At 43.8% G+C, this 25,974-nt stretch overlaps 1 protein-coding gene and 1 long non-coding RNA gene across 4 annotated transcripts in view; one reads left to right on the top strand and one right to left on the bottom strand.

Annotated features, from left to right (window-relative positions):
• Positions 1-5,680, bottom strand: part of rspo1 (R-spondin 1) — a 219,082-nt gene extending 213,402 nt beyond the window's left edge. The window contains exons 1-2 of one of the 3 annotated variants that reach the window (XM_085962428.1): positions 5,136-5,680; positions 335-716 (exon numbers count right to left, since the gene is read on the bottom strand). In XM_085962428.1, the coding sequence (XP_085818554.1) occupies positions 335-425 (91 nt within the window). In that variant the 5' untranslated portion in view covers positions 426-716; positions 5,136-5,680. Of the gene's footprint in view, positions 1-334; positions 720-1,935; positions 2,110-5,135 lie in introns of those variants that run through there. The other 2 variants (XM_085962429.1, XM_085962427.1) reach the window with 2 other exon arrangements.
• Positions 2,083-15,962, top strand: LOC147103112 (uncharacterized). Its single transcript, XR_015072895.1, has 2 exons — positions 2,083-2,275; positions 14,778-15,962. It is a non-coding gene; the product is annotated as an uncharacterized LOC147103112 (long non-coding RNA).
• Positions 15,963-25,974: the final 10,012 nt, after the last annotated feature.

The raw sequence follows: 25,974 nt of genomic DNA, 5'->3' as shown, positions 1-25,974 counted from the left end.
CTCACTGTAAAAAAAAAGGTACGTTTTTATTTAAAGCAGGCAGTGAGGAGATTTTCATTCCATTTTATAAATCTGGGCTCTATTGAAACCAGCTGCAAAAGACGAAAGAACAGGATCCTAAACTACTGTTTCATCAGGTTCCCTAGACTCTTCTATGCCTTAAGGATCTTGCCTTCGATTAAAATAAATACTGCAGGTTTCATACAATCTAGTTTTTGGTTTATACAAACATTAGTGAAGAACTGTTTGCTCCTCTTATTCACCAACATAAGTAGAGAAGAGCTCACTCGAAATAAAACAGGTACTTCTACAGATAGAAACCTCTGCTACTCACTCCGTCTTTGCCTCCTTCCCTTCAAGACATGGCTGCCGGTGTAATCCATGGAGTTTAAAATGATCACCACCAAAAAGAATCCAAACTGCATAGTAATAACTGCACAGCTCTGTTTCTGTTCTAGATGAAGGCTGATGCTGATGAAGGCAGGATCAATTCCAAGATGATATTTCTGATGTTTGATACTGTTTCCTAGAACAACTCACAGCAGTAAGTCTGAACACGCAAGGCTCTGTCCACATACACAGACCACAAGTGGGACAAGAGAAAGCATGTTTTCAGGTATAACTCCATGGAGATCGCAACTTGATGGGAAATGTTCTGTCAAAATCCATTCCGATGTATGCTACATGAATGCGTTCTCTGGTAGCCACTGTATAAGCTGCTAGAACAAATATGGAAATAATTAGTCTGCATTCTGCGAATTCTGTGGAAGTACAGAAATGGCAATTAGAATATTTTGTAGTATTTTTCAAAGTCTGAACTTTTAAAAAAATTGTTGGAAAAGGAAATGCAATGGAAGCAGCGCTCGAGTTCTACTATTCTTATTTGAGGAAGTGACTTTTGATTAACTGGCAGGAATTAATAAGAAATAAAAGATAAGATTCTGAGGCACAACAGTACTTCACAGAAATTCTTCTAAATAAAATATAAGTATGAAGTCCAGCGCAGCCATTGTAATATTATTTGTCACATTCAGGAATTTGCTGAATCGGAACTCGTGATTTTCAACACTTCCACACTGGAGGATGATGCCCCAAAATCGTGATGCAGGGGAGGAGCTTTAATCACCCCTTGCCCATGCCTTCCATAATCACCTGTGTTTGTATCTAAAAACACTCAAAACCCATCCTCCTTGAACTGGAGTTAAAATTGGGGAGTTTACTGATAAAGCATTACGTGGCCGGCCTCAGACAGTGCCACCACTACTGGAGAGAAACTAATTATCAGAGATTGAACACTGTGGATTAAAACCATGAGGGCAAGAAACCAGCTGGGAAAAATGAGTCGAAAGTGACTGTCAGAAAATATCATGCATTTGTTTTATCTGCCCATTTTTGAAGACCACTTTTCTCTACCCCTCACCCCCATCATTTTGAAATTAAACGGAAAGCCTGGAACAAATTCTGTACTTATACTCAGTTTCACAGTGTCGACCGCTTTGAAATCAGGCTTCGTTCATTACAAAATCTAAATGAGAAGAATATCGGCAAATATCAATACATGTAGGATACCGAGGGGCATGTTACAAATTGGGAAGCTCAGATGATGCCGGAATCCATGAGAGGGAAGCACAAAATATTTTATCGCCATTATTCAGTCTCCGTGCTATCTTACTGCAAAGAAACACAGTCCTAAAAAACTTAGTTTTTTTTCTAATACATACAGGATTACAAAGACTTACTGATGTATATGGTTTAATAGAAATTTTGGAGGGAGAGGAGATAGGGACTGAAATAAATCTCAGATTTACCATGTGACTCAGTCTGAAGTTTTATTTTGCAGATTGATAAAGTGCGATACATTGCCCAATACACATTATTAGAGTCTTCCTTACCCTCCCACCTTGCTTTAAATACAAACATATTTATGTCTCTTACCGCTTTGCCTCCAATCACCGCTCTTCAACCTTCGGCTGGGATGGCTACAATCTTAGCTGCAGCCACCATTAATACTGCTTTCTGATCAACTGATAGGAGGTGTGTTTCAGGGAGGGCAGTGGGAGGGCACATGATGAGACTGTTTTCATTAAGCTTTACCTCTAACCCAACCTTCCCCAATCAACCCCCTACCCTTCCCTGAGATGGATTGCTCTGTTGCTGTGCAGTGCTCCACCTAGCAGCCATGCCAAGTACTGCCAACACTCACTCAGTGCAGATGTTCAAGTTTGATCGGTATGACAGGCCGGGATTGAACCTCACAAATCTTATGACTTGGAAGGTAAGATGTACTATTACATAAGCTGGTAATATAATCAGGTACAGCTCCTGCAATGATGGATCATTTATTTTAAAATACTTACAGAAATTAATATTATAAACAGGAAAAGTGAATCTTGAGAGATACATTATTTGGAGGAAGTATTAATAAAAAGGGGGAGTTATTTCTGTAAAGATCTTTGCTTTTAGCATCTTTATTTATGAAAACTCATTACAGAAACTGTAACACATACAGTAGTAACAGTCCTTGTATCAATTTTCAGAGTTTATTTAAAGACCTGGGGCAGTGTATACACTGGAATAGTGACGACATAGTTAGTTATAAAGTGCAACTAATACTCAGAATGAAACGGTAAGCTCAAAAGGTGCAGGTGAAGAAAGAAGTGCTTCAACCCTATAGCACTGCCTGCTGTATGCACAAGCCGTGGAGCTGTTCTGCTTGACATACTCAGTATAAATCTTCTGGAAAAATTACTCCAAATTAATCAGCAATGGAAAAGTCACAGTCACATTTTAATCCCCATGCAATAATGGACATCAACCGCATGCACGTCACTATAAATGGTCTTCGCCTGTCAGTACAAATTAACTTTTAAAGCACCAGTCAGTGGGGTAGATTTTTATCTTCAGCGATTGGACAGTAATCTGGTGGAGCAGATCCCCTGCCCTTTCTGGAACCCGCCCAGTTTTCAATGGAAGATGACCCGCTCCATCAGATTACCGTCCAGGCAGTGAAGACAAAGATTTACTGCAGCGTGTTTGCCTGTCCCCCATCAGGTCAACAGATTAGGGGGTTAAGTGACGTGATCTAGAAATACAATATTTAAATGTGTTATGGTTGAATTATAGATAAGTGGCTTTCTTTTAAAGTGATCTCGATGGCTCTTGCACTTGCTGAAATGGTTGCATTACTTTACACAATTTTTTTGATTTTTTACTGGGTGGGGGGAGCAGGGGGTGGAGGGAACAAGATCCCAACAACCAATTGTATTATAGAATCATACAGGTTTACAGCAGAGAACCAGGCCAATTACCCCATCAATTGTGTGCTTCTTTTTTTCCCCCAGATGAATATGGCATGATTAAATGTTTGTCTGCTTTGGGCAAATGCACATGGACTTGCACTGAAAGCCCTTCGGCAGAATCCATCGTCTCCCCACTTCCATCCTAAAAGCAGTGACGTACACATTGTCTTGATATGTCCTTGCCCTGGAGAGCTCCAGCACAATGCACAATACCCATATTTAAATGGAAGCATTTGTCTTTAGTTTATTGGGAGTATTTTCTTTTTACACATGTAGTCAGTCAGTGAGTCAACTTATTTGATAGAACAGCAATGCTTGATCATTCATTTAACTATACAAGACAATTCTGAATTCACTGCAAATTTTCATAATTATGAAGAGAAACCTTGACATGAGGGGACTCCCATTTCAAATATAGGTGGGAAAAAAATCAGCATACAAATGCTGTCTGAAAATAGCAGAGCCAGTTACAAGTCAGCAACTAAGAATTCTTCTGAGAAAAGTTTTGTGACTGGAATAGATTTGACAAAGTTACATGTTCGTCAATTTATTTTACTCAGAATTAACCCACAATTTAGATGATGTTAATTGAACAACAAACAGTGTATCTGAAAAAATAAACTAATGATATAACTCAGAGAAAGAATGTAAGAGCGAATGTAGAAGGAAAATTAATTCTATATAGGAAGTTGCTTTCAGTCAGCTTTGTCACATCTGCCTGAAGTAGACCAGTGTTCATTAGTATAAAATTAAACAGCTTAAAATTATGTTTCTATAACAGATCCCAATAAGACTATGGGTGTTATTTTAACCTAACTCAGCAGGCAGGAGACCCATGTGATTGGGTGGAATGCGGTTTTACACCCCGCCCAATATTACTCTCTATTGACTTCAACCGAGAGTAAAATCGGACGGGTGCAAAAACCAACGCTGCACCCCGTCGTCCCAGTTTCCCCACGGGCGGGTTGGGTTAAAATTGTCCCCTATAAGCCAGATGGAATACATATTGTTTTCAAAATGATCCATAGTTCAAAAGAGTTCACCCACTTGGTGCCTTTGCGCAGCCTGGTGGAGTGTGGCTTCGAATCAACAATCCTTCACACATTGAGCTCCCAGTCTCAGCATCGCCACCGCGGAGAGGTGCTAAACCAAGCCTGACCACTCCCCCCATCGGGAGGGAAACAGCTGAAGGAGAGAACCGTCTCCTTGTGGCTTTCATGCACCTCCCAGCAGCAGGTTTCAGAGCGACATCTGCAGAGGCAGGGGAACAATATTGCCGTAGACTGTGCGTATGGGGCAGGAGAAAAAAGTAAAGTAGCTCAAAAACTCTGAGCCTCAAATTCGAAGAGGGAAAAAAAAAGACTCTCCTTAAACCACTCATAGCAATGTTCTAAAACCATTATCTACAGCACCACAGACGCATCCACTTCATCTTCCTTTGCTAACTTTAGGCAGGTTTTCCTTCTTCACGCTCCTATCTCTGATTATTATCACTGTGCAGTGTTCTGCAGTGTATGACTTTGTTACAGTAGAGCTCAGGAAGGCTCCTTTCCTCTGAATGTGGGAAATGTCACTTTACACTAAAATTAAACTCAAGCCCGCAACTGCTGCTTCAGTTCTCAAAGACGCAAACTTTAATGCAACTTAGATGTTTTGGAGTGCACAGTCGTGGAGTGTAATTTATCCTGCTGCACTGCTACTTTAGAAAACCAATATGAGGAGCAGTGAAGGTCAGCATATGTAACATTTCTATTGTAATTATCATTCACAGAAAATAACTCACTACAGTCTCAATCTGAAACGCAACCCTTCAGTTGAAATAACAAAGTCTCTTACCTGAATATTAAAAGCCCGCTGCTGTACCATCAACAGGTGTCGAAGAAGTTTCTTTTATTTGTTTCTTACCTAAGTAAAAAAAACCAAACCAGCGACTATTTATCTCCGTTGCACTCTCTTGTCTTCAGTTGCAAAACTTTTTTTTTTGTGTGTGTGGTCTTGGGATTTCTCAATCTGTAAAAGTTACGTAAGCCTCTAAATTCCCTCAGTTTTAGCTTGACAGCAACTATGGCAGCATGGCTGTAATGAAAGGTATGACTTAATTTCACTCAGCTGTTCGGAACAGTGTACAGAGGCACCAGCCGGTACTCCGCACTCCAGAGATATGAATGGGGCAATGCCACTGGGGATGTGCAGCATCTGAGGACTATAGATGGGATATCCCCCAGCAGAACCTTCTGTCTACTGCATCTCACACAATAAAGCTTCTTGATAACAATTTAGGTCATTTTGCGCTGCAAGAAATCCAGTTTTTGATTCAGACTCCGTGCACTCAAAACACTGATTATAGCTCACAGCTCACAGCATCCCGCTTTGAATAAACATCCAGCTCTCAGCCCTAGCATACACAGGCTGAACACATTTGGTCACACCTCTTTACACTTTCATGCCAATCAGGTGGTCAAAGGGAAACCCTGGACTGGATTAGTAATGCATGCATTCTTTATTGGGATTTCTATAGCTGTCCCAAATCAGGCACCAGATCGGCGCGAGCCTCACCAACCCGCTATTATACTAGTCCTTCTTAGATTCTCTTATGAGTCCTTATTTTAGTTTTGAATTTATTTTTAAAACAGTTATTCTGTTCCTGCAAATAAAGGTTTGACATCGAGGCCACAAGTGAGTGAGAGTAGTTTATTTTGAAACTCGCCCTAATTATATCTCTACATTAACTCTTAACTGTAAAGCTGTGTTGTATTGTAAAGATGCACACAGCAACCATGCAAGTCAGTGACTACCTGTTTTTGTTAAGGAAAACAAATGCATCAAAACACTCGCAGCATGTACGGCCTCTGGGCTACACACACCATTCATTACTGCCCAGTTATGATCAATATTTTAGAAGATCCCACTCATAGGAAGGATATGTTATTCCTCTATACCAGAATATGCACTGAGGATTATGTCATTAAGTTAAGGTGTGAAGTGAGTTCAGCTGCGATCGTCTGTGACATAGAAACATAGAAGATAGGAGCAGGAGTAGGCCATTAGGCCCCTCGAGCCTGCTCCGCCATTCAATGAGATCATGACTGATCATCCAAATTCAGTACCCTGTCCCTGCCTTCTCCCCATATCCCTTGATCCCTTTAGCCTTAAGAAATATATCAAACTCCTTCTTCATTAAATATATTCAAGAAGGAGTTGGATATATTTCTTAAGGCTAAAGGGATCAAGGGATATGGGGAGAAGGCAGGGACAGGGTACTGAATTTGGATGATCAGCCATGATCTCATTGAATGGCGGAGCAGGCTCGAGGGGCCGAATGGCCTCCTCCTGCTCCTATCTTCTATATTTCTATGTTTCTATGTCACAGACAATCGCAGCTGAACTGACTTCACAACTGAACTTAATACAGGGCACAGTTTCACAAAGAGACTTTCTTGCTTGCAAATGAGAAGACCCGGAAGAATATGCATCACTCTTGCCACAATGTTGTCACATGCAAATAAAACAGTAAATTTGTTTGAACACTAAAACAAGGCAAAGTTGTCATTTCATGAATCCAGCACCATTATAAAAAGCACCTGAAGAGTTACTAAATGAGTGTTCGTCTCTAACTGCTGTTGCCGAGTGACAGAATCACTAACACTTTGATTCTGCAATCAACAGAGTCCATTAAGAGCAGCCTGCACTTTGGGTAGGCCTTGTTCTAGTACTTAAGGTGGTCTCTTCGGGCACTTCACTATATTTGATTGATCGACCTCTAGCCAAGGACTTTATTCATCCAATATACATATGCATGGCCCCTACTGTAATGATCGAATATGTCTGGAAACTAATTGCAATATTGGCCCAATAATATTTAACAATTTTTGTTTTATTCGTTTATGGAATGTGGGCATCGCTGGCAAGGCCAGCCAGCATTTATTGCCCATCCCTAATTGCCTTTGAGAAGATGGTGGAGAGCTGTAACTTCTTGAACCGCTGCAGTCCATGAAGGTGAAGGTGAAGGTGCTCCCGCAGTGCTGTTAGAAAGAAAGACTTGCATTTATATAGTGCCTTTCACGACCACCGGACGTGTCAAAGCGCTTTACAGCCAATGAAGTACTTTTGAAGTGTAGTCACTGTTGTAACATGGGAAAGTAGGTAGGGAGTTCCAGGATTTTGACCCAACGACGATGAAGGAACGACGATATATTTCCAAGTCAGGATGGTGTGTGACTTGGAGGGGAACTTGGAGGTGGTGGTGTTCCCATGCACCTGCTGCCCTTGTCCTTCTAGGTGGTAGAGGTCGCGGGCTTGGGAGCTGCTCTCAAATTTGCATGGCATTCCTCTGTCCATTACTTTAAAAGAGGGGTTAAACTGTTTAATATAAACCAAGATACATCACAGCCTCATTTAAAATAAAATGAAGCCTTAAAAAAGTAAAAAGAACAATGATTTATTTGTATGTATATTTTAACCGTATCTTGTAGTATCTGGAGTTTAACTGTACAGCAGGTTTCTAATGCCCAGAGACAGGAAATTTGAACTCATCAGAAGACTTAAAAAAAAATCTGTTTTCAGTTAATCTTGCAACGCCTAAAACACACAATAAATCAGGCCCCGGTCCTTTCGTTATTGTAAATTCAATCAGCTTTGAGATGTCTCTTTACATTCTGTCGGGTGCCATTTTTCACTGAATGAGAATGTAGGATCTGATACTTTACGTGCCAATTTGTTTGGGTTAAGGAAGTACTTCTGTAAGCGTCTAACATAAGAGAGGTGCTGTCGTCCTGTACCATAAATCAGATATTCCTTTAGACGGTACATCGTTAGATCTCTAATCACCTTCTGCCCTTGTTGTGTGGCATTGCTTTGTCTATGATTGCAAAGCTATCACATCAAATTCAGACTGCTCTATAAAGGCAAAGAAAAAACTCAAGGCAAACAAAAACTCAGTCAAGCTGCTACTGTGCGTCCAGCAGCGTGTGCATATTAGCTGCCTCGGCAGACCCAAGCGCCTTGCCTCTCAGTCAGCAGTCTCCAAGACTCCATCTCCTGTTTGTCCTTGTTTTCAAATCTCTCAGCGGCCTTGCTGCATCCTACCTCTGCAGCTCCTTCATCCCCACGCTCCATCATGCATTCTCCGCTCTTCCAACTCCACGAGCCAAAATTAGGCAACCGTTCTGGCAGGTTGGCACTGTAACTCCAACGGAGTCCTAGTGGAATGGCAGCAAACTCCACTGGGGCTCTGATCTGCTGGCTCCTGGCATTGGGCAGGAGTTCCCATGGGGCCTAGTAAGGGGCAGAACCTCCATCCATCCCACGTCAAAGGGAATGGGGCCAAGGATGAGGACCCATCAACCCTGGGCCCGGGTGTCTAGGCCAGATCGGGGTCTGAACTCATGAAGATTAGGAGGACTTTTTCATTTGAGGGCCAGCAGCCCAGCCCAGCCAACCACTTATTAAGCAGCCCTTTCTAGCAGGAGGCACCCAAGATTCACCCCACGCTCCCCTGCCCCCCTCCACCCTCAGGTTTCAGCTACTGAGACTAGGCATTCTAACCTCTTTGGACTCTCACACAAAAGAAGTCTGATACCTAAACACCAGGGCATCATTTTAGTGTGTGCCAAGCACCCTGCAAAGACTGGCAGTGACTTCACAACTTCCATTCTTTATTGTTACCTTGAACAAATGTCTGAAAGGATCACAATTCAACAATCCATAATTTATTAATTTTTGTGAAGCCATCTTATACAATGACTATAAGGAACTATCAGCAAATCAGTGACTGAAACATTAATATGGAGCAACAAAAAAGATCTAGCTGAAAAGCAAAGTCTTAGCTGAACATTGACAGACTGTTGCACTATCAACAAATGTTGAAGAGATATACAGTATTTATTTTTCACACAAGTTAGAAACATCTTCTGTTCCTTTTCTCTCTCTGCACTCTTCAATTTTCAGTTGTAATTAATCTTTTGGGGTTTTTCACATCTGGGAGAACTTAGAATAGTTTCTAAATTCATGTAGTGAAGGACACGGCTTAATTTAACTCAGCTGCTTGCAGCATACAACAAAACTGAGGTACTTTGGTATTCCAGAGAATGGGATTAACCCACCATGGATGTGTCGTGCCTGAGTACTATGGATAAGATGTCCTCTAACAAACCTTTTGTTTACTGTACATCAGACTCTGTGCTTTTAATGTACTACATATAGATTATTTCACAGCAGCAATATAAAATGAGTGTTATTCTACCTTACATGTAGGACAACCACCTTGTCTTTAAGCACCACCTAAAACTTTTATGTAAAGCATGTTGAATTTTTATTTAATCCAGAAAAAGTGATAATCTTGTGAGGTCCTGTGTCATTACCCAATGACTGGGGTAAATGGAATATATCCATACAATAGAAAATTAGACTTCAATGTAGGGGGCATGATTAAGAAGTTTGCAGATGGTGCAAAAATTGGCCGTGTGGTTGACAGTGAGGAAGAAAGCTATAGACTGCAGGAAGATATCAATGGACTGGTCAGGTGGGCAGAAAAGTGGCAAATGTAATTCAATCCAGAGAAGTGCGAGGTAATGCATTTGGGGAGGCCTAACAAGGCAAGGAATACACAATAAATGGTAGGATACTGAGAAGTACAGAGGAACAGAGGGACCTTGGAGTGCATGTCCACAGATCCCTGAAGGTGGCAGAACAGATAAATAAGTTGATTAAGAAGGCATATGGGATACTTTCCTTTATTGGCTGAGGCATAGAATATAACAGCAGGGAGATTATGCTAGAACTTTATAAAACACTAGTTAGGCCACAGCTAGAGTACTGCATACAGTTCTGGTCACCACATTACAGGAAAGATGTGATTGCATTAGAGAGGGTGCAGAGGAGATTTATGAGGATGTTGCCAGGACTGGAGAATTTTAGCTACGAGGAAAGATTGGATAGGCTGGGGTTGTTTACTTTGGAACAGAGGAGGCTGAGGGGAGATTTGATTGAGGTGTATAAAATTATGAGAGGCTTAGATAGAGTGGATAGGAAGGACCTATTTCCCTTAGAAGAAAGGTTGATAACTAGGGGGCATAGATTTAAAGTAATTGGTAGAAGGATTAGAGGGGAGTTGAGGAGAACATTTTTCACCCAGAGGGTGGTGGGGGTCTGGAACTCACTGCCTGAAAGGGTGATAGAGGCGGAAACCCTCATCGCAGTTAAAACGTACTTGGATATGCACTTGATGTGCCATAACCTGCATGGCTACGGATCAAGAGCCTGAAAGTGTGATTAGGCGGGATAGCTCTTTTTCGGCCAGCACAGACATGATGGGCTGAATGGCCTCCTTCTGTGTGGTAAATTTCTATGATTCTATAATTCTAAAATAAAATACATGATGGGTGGTAGAGAACTATAAGACAGTTTAGTCACCAGGTCAGATGACTAACAATGATGTCTGAACCCCTCCAGTTATTTTCCCTTCCATCTAAGATGGGCAAATGTTCCACAAGACATGATGGCCCTCTGCTCCTGTTAAATAGGGGGAATGTTGTCTATGGAGGTCAATGTTTACCACTTCCACTTGCTCCTCCTCATCCAGTGTTCCCTCTTGTAACTTATTAGCTGAACCCCTGGAGTGGATGAATCTGTGCCGGGACTTGCCAAGCTTGGAGTGAGTAACACAAGGTGCTGTGAGGTGCCAGCTCTGCATCAGAGATATTGTCCTCTTTGTTAGTCTCATCCAGATCATCTATAGAAATAGAAGAGGAACATGTGCTAGAATACTAGTGGTAAGACACCTTTTCAACAGAGCTAACATGGCAAGATATTGTGTCATTCTGCTTTGCAGTGTATAGCTGCGTGTCAGTCAGATAGTGTATCAGTGAGTGAGTGAATGAATGAGTGAGTGATTGAGTGCATGAGTAGGGAGAACAATTAATTAGCAAAGGATGATACTGAGCTTGGGGCAGACCACTGACCTAACCATCCCCCATTCCTGCTGTGGCTTCCCACCCCTGGATTTGAGGGTACTCTTCTCATACGCTATTAATGGTAGATAGTTGCAAGGCCCTCTCTGGTGCACCTTTGATTACATCTGTTATTTGGGGAGAGGGCCCGGGCCCACGGTCTGTGGTCTGTCCCGGGTCTGGGTTGGCAGCGCCCAGTTCAGGGGCCGAGACGCCGCTCCGGGTCCCCGGGTTTAGGGCAGCCCTTTCAGCACCGACCGCCCCAGCTCTCCCCGGGTCTGTCCCACTGCCTGTCCTGGCCTGTACCGCCATGTTGCTCCTTGCCCCCCCATCCCCCCCTGCCCCCCCATCCCCCCTTGTCCACCCCTGCCCACCCCGTCCCCCCCTGTCCGCCCCTGTCCCATATTTAATGTGGCACATATTTCAGTACAACCTACAAGACTTGCCCTTCAGCAATATGGACATTCGTGTTTGTGTGTAAAAGAGCAGAATGGTTGCCTGAGTTCTTAGTGTGCTGCATCAGTGAAGCTGAACCAAATCATGAGTAAACTCTTTGTGGCATGGGAATATATTTTGAGTAGAAAATTGCTGGGTATTCTTACCTTGGCACCTTTCCTGAGATTTCTGACTAGCTTGCTCATTCAGTTGCATGACCTTAGGATGTGGGGTCTCAATCCACCAATTCCATCCAAGCATTACACATAACTGTCCTGGCAGAAGGCGGACCTCAGCTTCAAAGAGGATAACCCTCCTTTATCCACCCACTGCAGCAGCACATCTAGAGTAATACCTTAAATAGCGATGTACAGATGGAGCATGAAACATCTCTACAAATCATGGGGCTCCTTGTTAAATGGCAGCAGTAGCCTTTAAGATCTGCTGCTATGCCAGATATCTCAGCCCCAGAATCAGTGAGCTCCCTGTGCTTGCCCCAGCCTGTCCAGGGAGCTCATAGAGAGGATGCTAATTAGCTGACCTTGTAACGTTAAGTGAAGTCCGAAGTTAATGACAAATGTGAGTGGTGCACTCAGAGTTCTGATCAATGGCACTAGAGAGTCTTCCTTATATTCCATCCATTCCTATTTATGCAGGCTGATTGGAAAGTGGGAAGGGTTCTACATATTTAATAACTTTAAAGTATGTTTCAATCTGGTATTTCAGCCCAGTAGCACGATTTGATTTATGGCATTCAGGTACTGTTATCACAGTTCTACTAACCAAGCTCGGTAAGTCCGTTTAGCCCAAGCTTCAGTTAATCTGGGCGTGCTCAGCACTGGCACTGAGAACAAAAGGTGGGAACATTAGAGTGAAAAGAAAAAGTGAAAAAGAAACAAAATAGGTTAAGCATTTAAAAAAAAGTTTTTATCTGATAGGGAGGCGGCTGGGCTATCTCAGATGCTCCTTTAAAAAAAAGTGAAATAATCAATTGATGACTGGAGAGGGTTTGTTAGTGGAGAGTGCTTGGCATTTGCATGGCCACTGAAATGAGGTTTGCAAAGTTGGAATGCTAACAAAAATGCAAAGCTGACATCAGCAAATTCTGAGGCAAATGCTGTACATACAAACGGTTACCAAGTCTCTTTTTGTTGCTCACATAATAAGAACCGTTCATGGCATAAGGAGTTTTATTATATGCAAATGTACTTATATACAGTATATCTGTTTTTTTGTCCAGTGTCTCTGAAAGATATATATCTGTCTCTGTAATGTGTGTAAAAGCATTTCTGGTAACCCACTGCTGAGAATGTGTAAAACTGTGGTAAATAAATGTTATTTTAGAAAATAATTTTCATTTTTTTCAAAATATAAATGACACACTACAGATTGTAAAGAATACTGAATAGTTTCTGATAATAGTTTATCATCACAAACTATAGAATATTGCAGGTAGGTGGAGCATGTGCACAAACTTTTAGAGTAATAGTTGGCGAATTAAGTAAGAAAACATGAACGTGTATTTATATAACGCCTTACCATGTCCTCTGACTTCACAGCCAATGACTTATGCTTGTAGTGCCATCTGTTATGTAGGTAAAGTATTCAAAAGCAGCGACACTGAGAGGAAAGGCTTCCTAAGTTTGAGTTTCAAAAATGTAAAAGCTTCTTAACAGCCTACTTCAAGCCAAATCAGCAGAATTCAGAAATTCCCATACTAAAAGGAGCAATTTATAGCAATCAGCTTTGGAATTTCAGGAATTCTTTAAGAAAGGTAGTGGAGGAGAGGAGGTGCACATACCAGGGAAATGAAAATCAGAGTTAAAGCATTTAAAAAGTAAGGCAGATCTATTGGTGTACTTCTACCTTTACAATAGAAATAACTTGAAATAACAATGAAACTTGAGAATAAAGACAGATAACAATGCAGGGAATGTGGAATATACATTTAAGTTTATGCACAAGAGAGGAATTCTCTGAGACCTAGAGCTTGTTGTGTCAAATGTGCGTGGGTTGATGAGGTTAAAATAATATCTAAATAACAAAACAAAATTTGAAAGTCTTGCAAGAGAATAAAAAGTTGCTTCAGGCCATAAATGCATCCTTGGAGAACAATATGAGATTCCTGGGGAGACAAGGAAGTGTTAAATGAAAAGAGAGAAGATTGGCACTAAAAATAATGACAATAAATGACGCAACTGAAAAGGTGCCATCTGGGGACGAAATAGTACAGGCTGTATCTGTGGAACTTCAGACAGCAAGTATACAACACAGCCAAGAATACGTAAAGGAAAAAGAAAAAGGACAAAAACAACATGCATTTAGAATTCATGAAGTTGTAGGGCTGGAGGAGGTTACAGAGCTAGGGAGAAGTGAGGCCATTGAAGGGATTTAAATATAATTGAAGTTACTGAATTACAGTAACATGGCTCTGTGTGGGAGACAGGAGGAGATGGAAAGGAAAATAGCAGAAGGATAAATATACATAGAAATTTATAATGATGAGGGTGGAAAAGTATTAACTGGCAAGTGCAGTTGACCTCTGGGTTAAGGTGAATAAGTAGATTAAAATGTTGTTAAGGGCTGTATTTAACATCTGGTGGTGGCAGAAACAGCTGTAACTCAGCATCTCCCACCTTGGCTGCCCCATATGCACAACCTTAAAACTCCTTCCTCTGCTTTAAGAGCCTCACAGTCCTACAGCTCTTACCTCACCTCTTCCATGCAACTTGGCACACACTCCTCCACTGCCAGCCTTACCCTCCTTCACTCTATGGACTCTGGCAGGACAAATTGGCACACAATGCCTGCCAAAGGCAGGCCACCGGAGGGAGCATCCCCACATTTAAACCCCTCATTCCTTCACGGACAAGGACAAGCAGCTTGTGAGTGCTGACTTAGCTCTTGCCATGGGAGATAGCAAGGTTGGCAGTATCTTGCCAGTGCCAGGTTAGTAACTGAGCCCCCTAAACTGTCGCCCTGGCATCCCTCTGAAGCACCACACAGACAGAACTGTCTACCCATTTTCTCTTTCTCCTTAATCCTAAAGAGGGTAATGCACGTCTAATCATTACGCATCTACCTTCCTTTCCTGCAGATGCACAACAGCTACAAGGGACAGAGGAGGAGGAAGAGGATGATGACGAAGGAGGAGGAGAGATAGGAGCTAAGGAGTTTTTTCTCCCTCTTTGCACAAGGGCAATGATGATGAAGAGGAGGATGAGAACCAGCTCACCCACCAATTGAAGCTGCTTCATCCACAGATGCTGCCTGACCTGCTGAGTATTTCCAGCATTTTCTGTTTTTATTTCATCCTTTGCTGTCTTCCTCTGCCTCAACTCCCTCCAAATTGTGGCACTTACTTCCTCCCTCACAGGCACCAGCTCAGAGTCTTTCACTTGGGGGGAATTAGACAGTGGTAGTGAGGACATGGCACCGAGTGATTCACAGAGCATGAGGGAATTGGAGGAGTGGGGAGTTAGTCAGGCTATGTGTGTGTGTTTTTCCTTCCCCCTTTCTTTTGTTGGGTTCCTTTTTAAATGGTGTTCATCTGTAGTTTCTCCCATTTCTGATGAAGGGTCCATACCTGAAATATTAACTTAGCTGTTCTCTCTTTAGAAGTTGGCTGACCTGCTGAGTGTTTCCAGCATTTCCTGTTTTTGTTTCAGATGTCTGAAAGCTTTGGGTTAATCCAAACCTATCTGATCTGGCCAAATTTGGAATGCTTCAGATTTCAGGTTTGGTTTGGTACTTACTGGGGCTCTACACAATAAAAGGCAAGTCTGGCACAGCCTGCAGCTCCTCAAGATGTCCAATCAGTTCTGGACTTATTACATGCAGGTAGCACCCTCTAGTGGTAGTTATTGTATAGCAGTGTGTTATTTGACCTTCTTCCTGTCTGCCCCGGAAGTAGTATTCCAGGGAGTGTTTGCTGAGTTGTGAACAAAGCCCACATGAGGCAGCCAGTCTCAATCCTCCTCCATCCTTCCTTATACGCTAGGCAAGACGCAATGTCTATGAGTATCCTTGTTTAGTAACATGATAACAACCTTGTCGGTATAGTATTTTGACAATGCTTTGTCCATAAGAAGTTTATTAGCTGTTAACTACCGAGGTTTAGCTTCAGTGCTATTTACTTATACAGTTAGTCTATTCTGTTTTCATAAACATGTTTGTATCTTATGTAACATCTAATGTATAGTACTTACCTTTGTGTACAAAACATACTTTGTCTTTGTTTACAGTTTCACAAATTTTATTCAAGTAAAGCTTCAAAACAGCACCCTGCTTCTCGAGGAGTTATTTGAATGAGTGTTTAGCTGACTGGATAACTGGATAGGAGTTACATCTAGCGAGACCAGTACACCATCTGTTGTCCTGTAGTACACAAAATCAAGCGTCAGTCTACCCTTACTCAAACCCTTGCCCACGTTCCATACCAGAGGATAAATCAGTCTGTTAAAATGCAGTCCCCACTACCATAAGGAGTATGAGACTCTTGACTCAATGCTTGTAGTCCTTACCCAAGGTCCTTTGTATACGCAGAACTATTCTGTAATGTTTCACCTGCAATGAGAAGTTTCAGTCAGAACTATTGCCTTTGATATGCCGTTTTAACATTTAATGTATACAAGAAAGGGCAGTTTCCCCTCCATGGAGGAGCTTGGATCAAAACAGACAGAATTAAATCAGGTATTCCAGTGCCCTGAGCAAATTAAAGTTTGACAAGTCTGGGTCTGAATCACCAAAGTCTATTTATCTCAGGATACCGCTGATCTTTTGCAACATATGTACTATTTTCCATAACCATGTGAAATCGCCCTGGTCAATGAAATAATTTTAAGTGGATTCTGCTGTTGCTAGCACTTGTCTTTGCAGAAGTAAAATAATTACATTTTCAGACAGGATTCCCAACCACAATCACCACCCTACGTAATAGAAGCTTCAATTGTATAAATTAATTACAGTATTGAGTAATTATGGAGGCGCATGAAAAATGCAATTATTACAAAATTGATGTGTAATTATAACATATTATTAGGGTCGTATTAGCCCTTTAATTTTGCTTCTCAACTAGAAAACAAACTCTTCATGTTGTGTTCATGACAGTTTTATTCCAGCATGATATCACAATAGTCTCTCAAAGTCTTCAATCAACACAATTTCTTACAATTTTTACTGTTATTGGTGTTTTGTTTTCATCCAATCCATTTATCTATAATAATATTAAAAATCTTACATCTGCCTGTGAAGTTCCTGTGAATTTTTTCCATTATAAATTCCTATGTCCACATTGTAGGGGGTGGCGCGTGAGCCCAGTCAGTTATGCCTCTGACTGCCCGTGAGCAGTTCGAATCACTCCCATGCCCCTAAGATTCTCGACACCGGACCTAGGTACAGGTAGTGATACAGAAAAAGACTCGAGTAGACAGGTGGTTTGGATGTAAGCAAAACTCAGGATTTTATTAAACAGGAAAAAATGAATACAGTCTTAAGAGAAAATTACCAGTGTATAAAATTACAGGCAAATACAAATAACTATACTTATACAGGGAATGGGGAACACAAGGCACATCGAGGGAAAACAACTATCTTAACAATCCCCTTATCCTTATCCCACCCCCTATACCTAACTAGATTAAGCTATGAGGGGCCAGAATTTATGCTCACCAATCAAAAAGGGTTTGTTGGACTCAAAACAGGGGTGGGGTTCGGGGTTCGCTCTTGGTGCTCTCTGGAGCCTGCCGTCATCACGTGGTCTCCGGGTGCTGCAAGGGCGTTGTCCAGGTTCAAGTACCCCAAGGTTAAAGTCTCTGTTTGAGTACTTTACCTTGCAGGGATGATTCTTCTTCTTCAGCCGACAGCTTGAGTTTGCATGAAGATAGTTGCAGGTTGGCTGAGACTGAAGGCCCAATGATTCGAAGCCTACCCTCAGTTCGTCTCCTCAGTTGGTCTTCCTCAGTTGGTCTTCCTCAGTTGGTCTTCCCTCCTCCCTTCGTCGCATCCCGCCTCGCCTGGCCTGAATTGTCCGTGTCTGCCCGATGCAATGCCAGGGCGATGAAGTGGCAAAAGGCCAGGGGGTAAGCGCGGGACGGGGAAAGAGCGGCAGCCACGAGGGCGGGCAGAGGGGGAAGAGAAGAGAAGAGCAGAGAGCGATTGCTACCCGGGGCCTTCAATTATACTCTTTTCCAAAACCCTGATCTGCGCGCTGTTGTATCTATGCTTTAATACATTCAATCAAGCATGTAGATACGTTGAATTAAATCAGAGTCAGGCAGACAGGCTTCTAACTGTGATCTTTACTTTATTGGTAAAATGGCTGACTGCAGCTTTCCCGGGTAATTCCCATAATGCACTGCACATTACATTACCGTATTAACTGGTGTTAAACTCACACATTACATTACCGTATTAACTGGTGTTAAACTCGCACATTACATTACCATATTGACTGGTGTCAAACTCACAATCAATACACGACATCCCCCTTTTCCTTGGAAACAAACTTGCAGTTTATAAACAGTTGCTTACAATAACACTGCATAACTTATTTGATTTATAAACTTTTTACAAACTTGTGTCTTACCACACAACTAAATAATTCCCAGGTTTAAACATTTAACATCACCCATGCAGTTCTCGCACAGTTTATGTTGTGACATAATCAGACAGTCTTTGGGGTTTTCTTTTAACCCTTTGAGGTCTTCACCTGATGAAGGAGCAGCGCTCCGAAAGCTTGTGATTTCAAATAAAGCTGTTGGACTATAACCTGGTGTTGTGTGGCTTCTTACATGTATTGGGTATGTCTGACATGTTGGTGTCAGTGGGTATTGCCTGTATCACAGTGGTATGTGTGTCAGGGTCTACTATACTGTCCTCAGTCCCTTGTGTTTCCTCCTGCTCATGGAGTGTCTCCTTTGGTACATTGGTTCTGTATTTCTTCACAAACGTAGTGTTTCTCGAGTAGCGCGCTCTGTCTGGAGATTCTACTACTACCTGACTCCCTGTTTTACTCAAAAGTTTGTGCGGTGTGGCATTAAAAGGAGTGGTGAACTGGTCCACTTTGTCCTGCCGTACCAGCACCGTGTCGCCAACTTCCACCTCCGAGTATTGTGTTCTCCGCTGTTCATCTGCGTACAGTTTGGACTTGCCTTTTTGTTCTGCGCCCCGGTCACGTACTTCCATGTCTGCGCGTGACTCTGTGATGTCTGGCAGCTTTACTCTCATTTTCTGTTTAAAGAGCAGCTCTGCCGGGCTCTTTCCTGTCATGGCATGCTCAATGCTCCTGTACACAGTCACATATTTTCTAAGTTCACGTTTCCAATCTAGTCCTTCTGACTGAGCAATTCTGATTCTCTTCATCAGCGATGCATTCTGGCGCTCGACTTCTCCGTTAGCCTGAGCCCATTTTGCTGTCGTTTTAAGTGTTTGATCCCATTGTTTTCACAGTATTCTTTGAATAATTCAGATCTGAATTGGGGACCATTATCAGATTTGCAGGTGATTGGCAAACCATGACGGCTGAAGATTGACTCTAAACTACCAATAACCTTCTCTGTTGTTGTGGAGGTCATGATGTCGTATTCATAGTAGCAACTATAATAATCAACTACCACAAGAATGGAGTGGTTGGATGGCAAGGGTCCCAGTAAGTCTATAGCTACATCCTGCCAGGGGCCCACCGGTAATGGTGTTGGTCTCAACGGTTCAGGTGGGTCGGGTCTGGCTACTACCTGACAGCCATGTCATGCTTTACAGTGTTTTTCAGCTGCCTTGTCCATGCCAGGCCACCAAACCTTAGTTCTGAGATGTTGCTTTGTTCCAACTATTCCCAAGTGTCCTTCATGTGCTAACACCAGGGCTCGTGTGTGTAACACTGTGGGTAGCACGATGCGTGTTCCCCAAAGAACTAGGTACCCCACTACGCACAGCTCGTTTGCAATTGCTGCATAAGCTTTACAGTTCTCAAAATGTCAATTTGTGAATGCCTTCCGTACCTCAATCAGCTCTGGGTCGGTAACAGAGGCTTCCTCCACCTCTCTAGTAGTGAGTGCTTTTGGTGTCACACTCACAGCTACAAATCTCACATATTCATCTGAGCCGTGAGAATGTCTCTCCTGTTTTGCTGTCTCCCCCAGCAATCGTGACAGTGGGTCTGCAATGTTTTGCTTGCCTGGAATGTGTATCACTTTAAAATCATACGGCTGTAATCTAAGTACCCATCTCTCTATACGGGCACAGGGTTTAGAGTGTGGGCCGTATATCACTTGTAATGGCTTATGGTCAGTTACCAAGTTAAACTTTCGGCCATACACATATGGATGCAGCCTCTCACAAGCCCATACAAGAGCTAAGGCCTCTCTCTCTGTTTGAGAGTATTTCCTCTCACAGTCTGTTAAACTACGACTTACATAGCATATTGGCACCTCTTGTCCCTGTTGGTCTTGAACTAGTACTGCGCCTAAACCTACAGGACTGGCATCTGCTATCACCTTGGTTGGTGCGTCATTATCAAAATATGCTAAAGTGCCGGCTCTGGCCAACTCTTCCTTGAGTGCACTGAATTTGTGTCTCTGTTGTGATCCAAATTTAAATGGTGTGTCTTTTCTCGTCAGGCGTCGCAGCTGTAATGTATGTACCTTTAAGGGGGAGAACTACTTTTTACAGCTCATGTATACTGTAGTACCGGCAGTGACCACACCTGTATATAACGTTGAGTAGTAATCTGTACAGTTCAGTTGCAGTCTGAGCCATGTTGAGTAAACACCATTTGTACCATTCTCCGCAGTCTGTGTCTGATTATACATGGACATAACAGTGGCGACGAGGCAGATTTGAACCTACCTGCAACTCCGCATCACCTCCCAGGGATTCGCTCCTGGAGAACAGTGGAAGAAGGTCGAGTCCAGAAGCACGGGCGTCAACCACGGGCAACCGCCCAGTCATCCAGTGGAGATTTGAGCATCACAGGGGAGGCTGTCGAGAGCCAGGCTTGGCTTTCCAGTCATGGTGGTCCAGCAAAACGGGCTGGCAACAGGTACTGCGCAGACCCTTCCCGGACAGCGGCGGGCTAGAGCCCGACCGAGCGGCACAGAAAAAGGCCAAGCAGCGTCGACGGGGGAGAGAGAGAGGGCAGAGCGCACAGGGCGCAGCCGGTGTTCAGTACCAAGCGGCGGCAACGGGGGAGAGACGAGAGAGAGCAGAGCGCAGCCGGTGTTCAAGGGCCGAGCAGCGTCAACGGGGGAGAGAGGCGCGCAGGAAAACGCGAGGCGCTGCCATTTCCACGAGGACCGCAGAGAGCGGCGTTGGCAGCAGCGCAGGAGCAGCGCACGAAACCCACAGGGTGTCGCCATTTGCCACGAGTACCGCCGAGAGCGGCGTTGGCAGCAGCGTGGGAGACGCCATTTTAAGCCGCAGCGGGGAAGAAAGGAAAGCGCGGAAGACGCCATTTTAAGCCAGTCTAACCACACCCAAAAATGCCGAAGAGTGGCAGTATCACAGCGTTCGACAATGAAGTCGAAGATTGGGCGACATATGTCGAACGCATAGAAGTATACTGCAAGGCGAATGAAGTGCCAGATGACAAGAAAGCGCTGGTATTGTTGAATTCAATGGGTGCAAAAATGTATGGCTTACTACGAAACCTAGTAACCCCAGAGAAGCCAGTAGAAAAAGATTTTGAAAACATAGTGTCAATCCTACAGGACCACTTAAACCCCACACCGCTGCTGATAGCAGAAAGATTTAAGTTTCACAAAAGGAACCAGCATAAAGATGAATGTAATGCTGAGTATTTAACAGAACTGCACAAGCTATTGAAACACTGCCAGTTTGGAACGGGACTAGCAGATACTTTAAGGGACAAGTTTGTGTGTGGGCTTCAAAGTGAAGGAACCCAGAAACGGCTTTTATCTGAAAAGGACCTAACGCTGGAAAAGGCTTTCAGCATTGCGGTATCATATGAAGCAGCAGCACGGGGCGCTGCAGAGATACAACAGAGACCACAAGAATATGGCACAAACGAAATGTCATATGGAACAGAGAAGTGCTATCGCTGCGGCAGAACAACACACAACCATAATGATTGCTGGTTCAAAGACAAAGTGTGCAGACAGTGTGGAAAAGTAGGACACATAGCACGAGTCTGCAGGTCGGGAAAGAAAACCAGCAATAAGGAACCGACCAAAGGAAAGTACAAGAAGGTACATAAGATAACGGAGAATAGTTCAGACGAACAAAAGAGTGATAACGACTCCGAAAGCAGGGAACTGAGTTGTCTGAAACTATATAATGTGATCACAACAGAGGATCACCGAACCATTTGGGTCACTCTCAAGATAGCAGGAGTCCAGGTAAAGATGGAATTGGACACAGGATCAGCCCTAACAGTCATAAACTGCCGGGACTACGAACGGCTATTCTCACACATACCCTTGAGAGACACAAAAATTATTTTGAAGACGTACACGGGGCAAAAAGTCTACCCCAAAGGAAAAATAAGGGTGACCGTTATATATAACGGTAAGGAAACACCAAAACTAGACCTCTATGTATTGCAAGATGGAGGACCACCATTACTGGGACGTGAATGGATCCGGAAAATACAACTGGATTGGCATTCCATACAGGCACTGACTGTGGCTGACAAAAAGGATGACGACGTCACACCTGGGCGACTGTCAAAGATCCTAACTGACGCGAAAGAAGTGTTCCAGCAAGGACTCGGAACACTAAAAGGCATGACAGCAATGATTAAAATTGAAGAAAATGCAAGTCCAAAATTTTTTAAAGCCAGATTATGCGATCCGCCCAGCCGTTGAAGCAGAGCTGGAGAGTCTGGAACGTTCAGGTGTACTGTCCAAGGTAGACTGGAGCGAGTGGGCTACACCCATCGTCCCTGTGATGAAAAAGTCATTGAGCAGCACGCCTGGGGAACCAAGGAAGGTTCGCATCTGTGGGGACTTTAAGGTAACAGTGAACCCGATCCTTCACACCGTACAATATCCACTTCCGCGGATTGAAGATATTTTCACCTCACTATCTGGAGGGAAACGCTTCACTAAGATTGATCTGGCCCAGGCGTATCTGCAAATGGAGGTAGAAGAAGCATCAAAAAAATACCTCACAATCAACACCCATAAAGGTTTCTACCGATACAACTGGCTGGTATTCGGGGTAGCATCAGCTCCGGCTATTTGGCAGAGGGCAATGGAACAAGTCCTGCAAGGGATCCCAGGGACCCAGTGTTATTTGGACGACATCCTGGTCATGGGCGAAAATGACATTGATCACCATGCCAACCTGGAGCAGGTGCTCACTAGATTGCAGGAATATGGGCTCCGAGCTAACCGCCCCAAATGCGAGCTTTTTAGAAAACAGATCTCGTATTGTGGCCACGTTATCGATAAAGAGGGGTTACATAAGTCCCCAGAGAAGACTGAGGCTGTAGTCAAGGCTCCAGCACCGGAAAATGTGTCACAACTGCGGTCGTTCCTCGGGCTGGTAAACTACTACCATAAGTTCTTGCCAAATTTGTCTACAATACTACACCCACTGAACACCCTACTGCAAACTGGGGTGCCATGGAAGTGGAGTGACGAATGTAGACGAGCTTTCCAGAAGAGCAAAACACTAATCACATCGAAAGAGGTATTGGCCCATTACAACCCAGCATTAACAATTCAGTTGGCATGTGATGCGTCACTCTACGGCATTGGAGCGGTGCTGTCGCACAAATTCTCGGATGGCTCAGAGAGGCCAATAGCCTTTGCGTCACGATCACTAACCTCAGCCGAGCGTAACTACGCCCAGATTGGCAGGGAGGCCCTCAGCCTAGTGTGGGGAGTGAAAAAGTTCAATCACTATCTGCACGGGCAGAAATTCACCTTGCTGACTGATCACCAGCCTCTTGTCTCCATTTTTATTCCAAAGAAGGGCGTTCCGGTGATGACTGCGCAACGACTACAAAGATGGTCACTGATGTAAGAAAAAGGAGGCTTACCATCAAGTAACTTTAAAGTAAGCTTTAAGTAACTTATAAACACACTATATACAAGAGAGGTCTTTACCATGCCTCTGGTAGAAGCCTCTTACAATACTGAACAGACCAGTATTTATACCAGTCCAACAGGAAGTGACACATGACAGGAAGTGAGGTATGTACACAGTTCACAGTTCACAGTTCACAGGAAGTGATGACATAACTTCCCGGAAGTTATTATTTTTATCACATTCTTCCCTCCTGCAGGTTTAGGAGGCTGTGGTCTACCTTTTGGTCCGCAGCCGCTGAACAAGGAAGAGTCGCACCCGTTTGGATTCCCGTCGTAGAGGGTCACTGGTCCGCTTACATGCGGTTGGCCATTGGCCAGAGTCCGTGTGGCCTGGATTGCCCTGTGAAGGGTCGGGGAGATCATGGCTTCGAGTACGAGCCCCAATAGGTTCAAAGTCAGACTGCCTCTGTTCAGAGGGAGGTGCAGAGCTGGTCTGTGGCGGACCAGTACTTTCATGCGTGGTACTGGGAGGGTCGCAACCTTGAGCACGGGGTTCTACCGGCACCAAGCTAGTTGGTGTCCAATCAGGATCCTGGAGAGGGGTACCCGATAGGTCCCAAGAGTTTCCTGGTGAAATGCCATCACCCGATGTCCCACTAGGTCCTGGTGGGCAGGGAGCCAGATCCCATAATGATACGGTAGATTCTCGGCCGTCGGAATATCGTATGTTTGCATAGGTGGGGTTGGCATCGGTTAGTTCGACCTCGTCTACAAGAGGGTCATTTTTAGACGTCCGAACGTATCTTCGGAGTAATACAGGTCCAGGAGTAGTTAGCCATGACGGGAGTGATGTCCCATGAGATGAGCGACGCTGGAATCCAAAGAACCGCTCATGAGGTGTTGTATTTGTGGCTGTAGAAAGCAGGGACCGTATAGAGTGCAATGCATCCGGAAGCACTGTTTCCCATTGCTGGTCTGGTAGGCCCCGAGATCTTAAAGCGAGACGTACGGAATTCCAGATGATACCGTTATACCTCTCTACCTGCCCATTTCCGATGGGATGGTATGGTGTTGTTTTGCTTGTAGCAATTCCCCGTTCTGAGAGGTAGTCCTTGAGTTCCCTCGACATAAAGGATGGACCCCGATCTGAGTGAATATAAGCCGGCATGCCACAGAGAGAAAATACCTGCTCAAGGCAGCAGATTACTGTGGACGCCAGCATATTGGAGCAGGGGAAGGCAAACGGAAAACGTGAATATTCATCGATCATGGTGAGCAAATATGTGTTCCGAGTTGAAGAGGGCACTGGGCCCTTAAAATCGATGCTAAGTTGTTGCATCGGTTGGGTTGCATGTATGAGTATACCATCTGAGGGGCGGAAGAACTGAGGTTTTAATTCCGCACAAAGCCGGCATTCTGAGCATATTTTCTTTACATCTCCAGTGGAAAAAGGGAGATTCCGTGATCGTACGAAATGTAGCATGCGCGTAACGCCAGGATGACACAAACCATTGTGGACATCCATGAGGGTGGAGGATGACATAGTGGAGCAGAATGCCCGTGTGAGGGTGTCCGGGGCCTCATTCTCCTTGCCAGGCCGATAGAGAATGGTATAACCAAAAGAGGCCAGTTCCATCCTCCAAAGTTGTATTTTATTATTCTTAATTTTGGTTCGTTTTCGATTATCGAGCATGAAGGCGACTGATTGTTGGTCCGTGATCAATGTAAAGTGCTGGCGAGCTAGAAAATGGTTCCACTTCCGTACTGCCTCTATGATGGCTGTGGCTTCTTTCTCAACCGGAGGATAATGTAGCTCGGCACCTTGTAAGGTCCTGGACATAAATGCTACAGGACGACCTTCCTGATTCAGAGTAGCCGAGATCGCCACCTCCGAGGCATCACATTCAACCACGAAAGGGAGATTCTCATCAATGGAGTGAAGAGCCGCTTTCTCCAACTGTTTTTTTGAGAAGGTTAAAGGCTGCAACAGCCGCTGTTCCCAGTGGAAATGATCTAGTATGCAGCAAGGGTTGGATTTTGTCCGAAAAATGAGGAATCCATTTAGCGTAGTATGCAAACAGACCGAGAGCCCGACGTAAAGAAGCCGGATTCTTAGGTGACGGGAGCTCTTGGAGCGGGCGAAGTCTTTCTGGGTCTGGCTTAATGATACCATTGCCTACGCAGTAGCCAAGGATGTTGATGGTCGGTTGCGACTCAACAGATTTGGATTCATTCAGGGTCAAATTACGGCGATGGAGGGCATCCTGAAATTTTTGGAGGTTAGAGTCGTGTTCCTGTTGATCG

This window comes from Somniosus microcephalus, chromosome 20 (assembly GCF_052327205.1).
Source record: "Somniosus microcephalus isolate GS21.2 chromosome 20, FLI_Smic_1.0, whole genome shotgun sequence".
NCBI classification, from domain to species: domain Eukaryota; kingdom Metazoa; phylum Chordata; class Chondrichthyes; order Squaliformes; family Somniosidae; genus Somniosus; species Somniosus microcephalus.
This window is presented reverse-complemented; position numbering and strand designations above follow the sequence as displayed.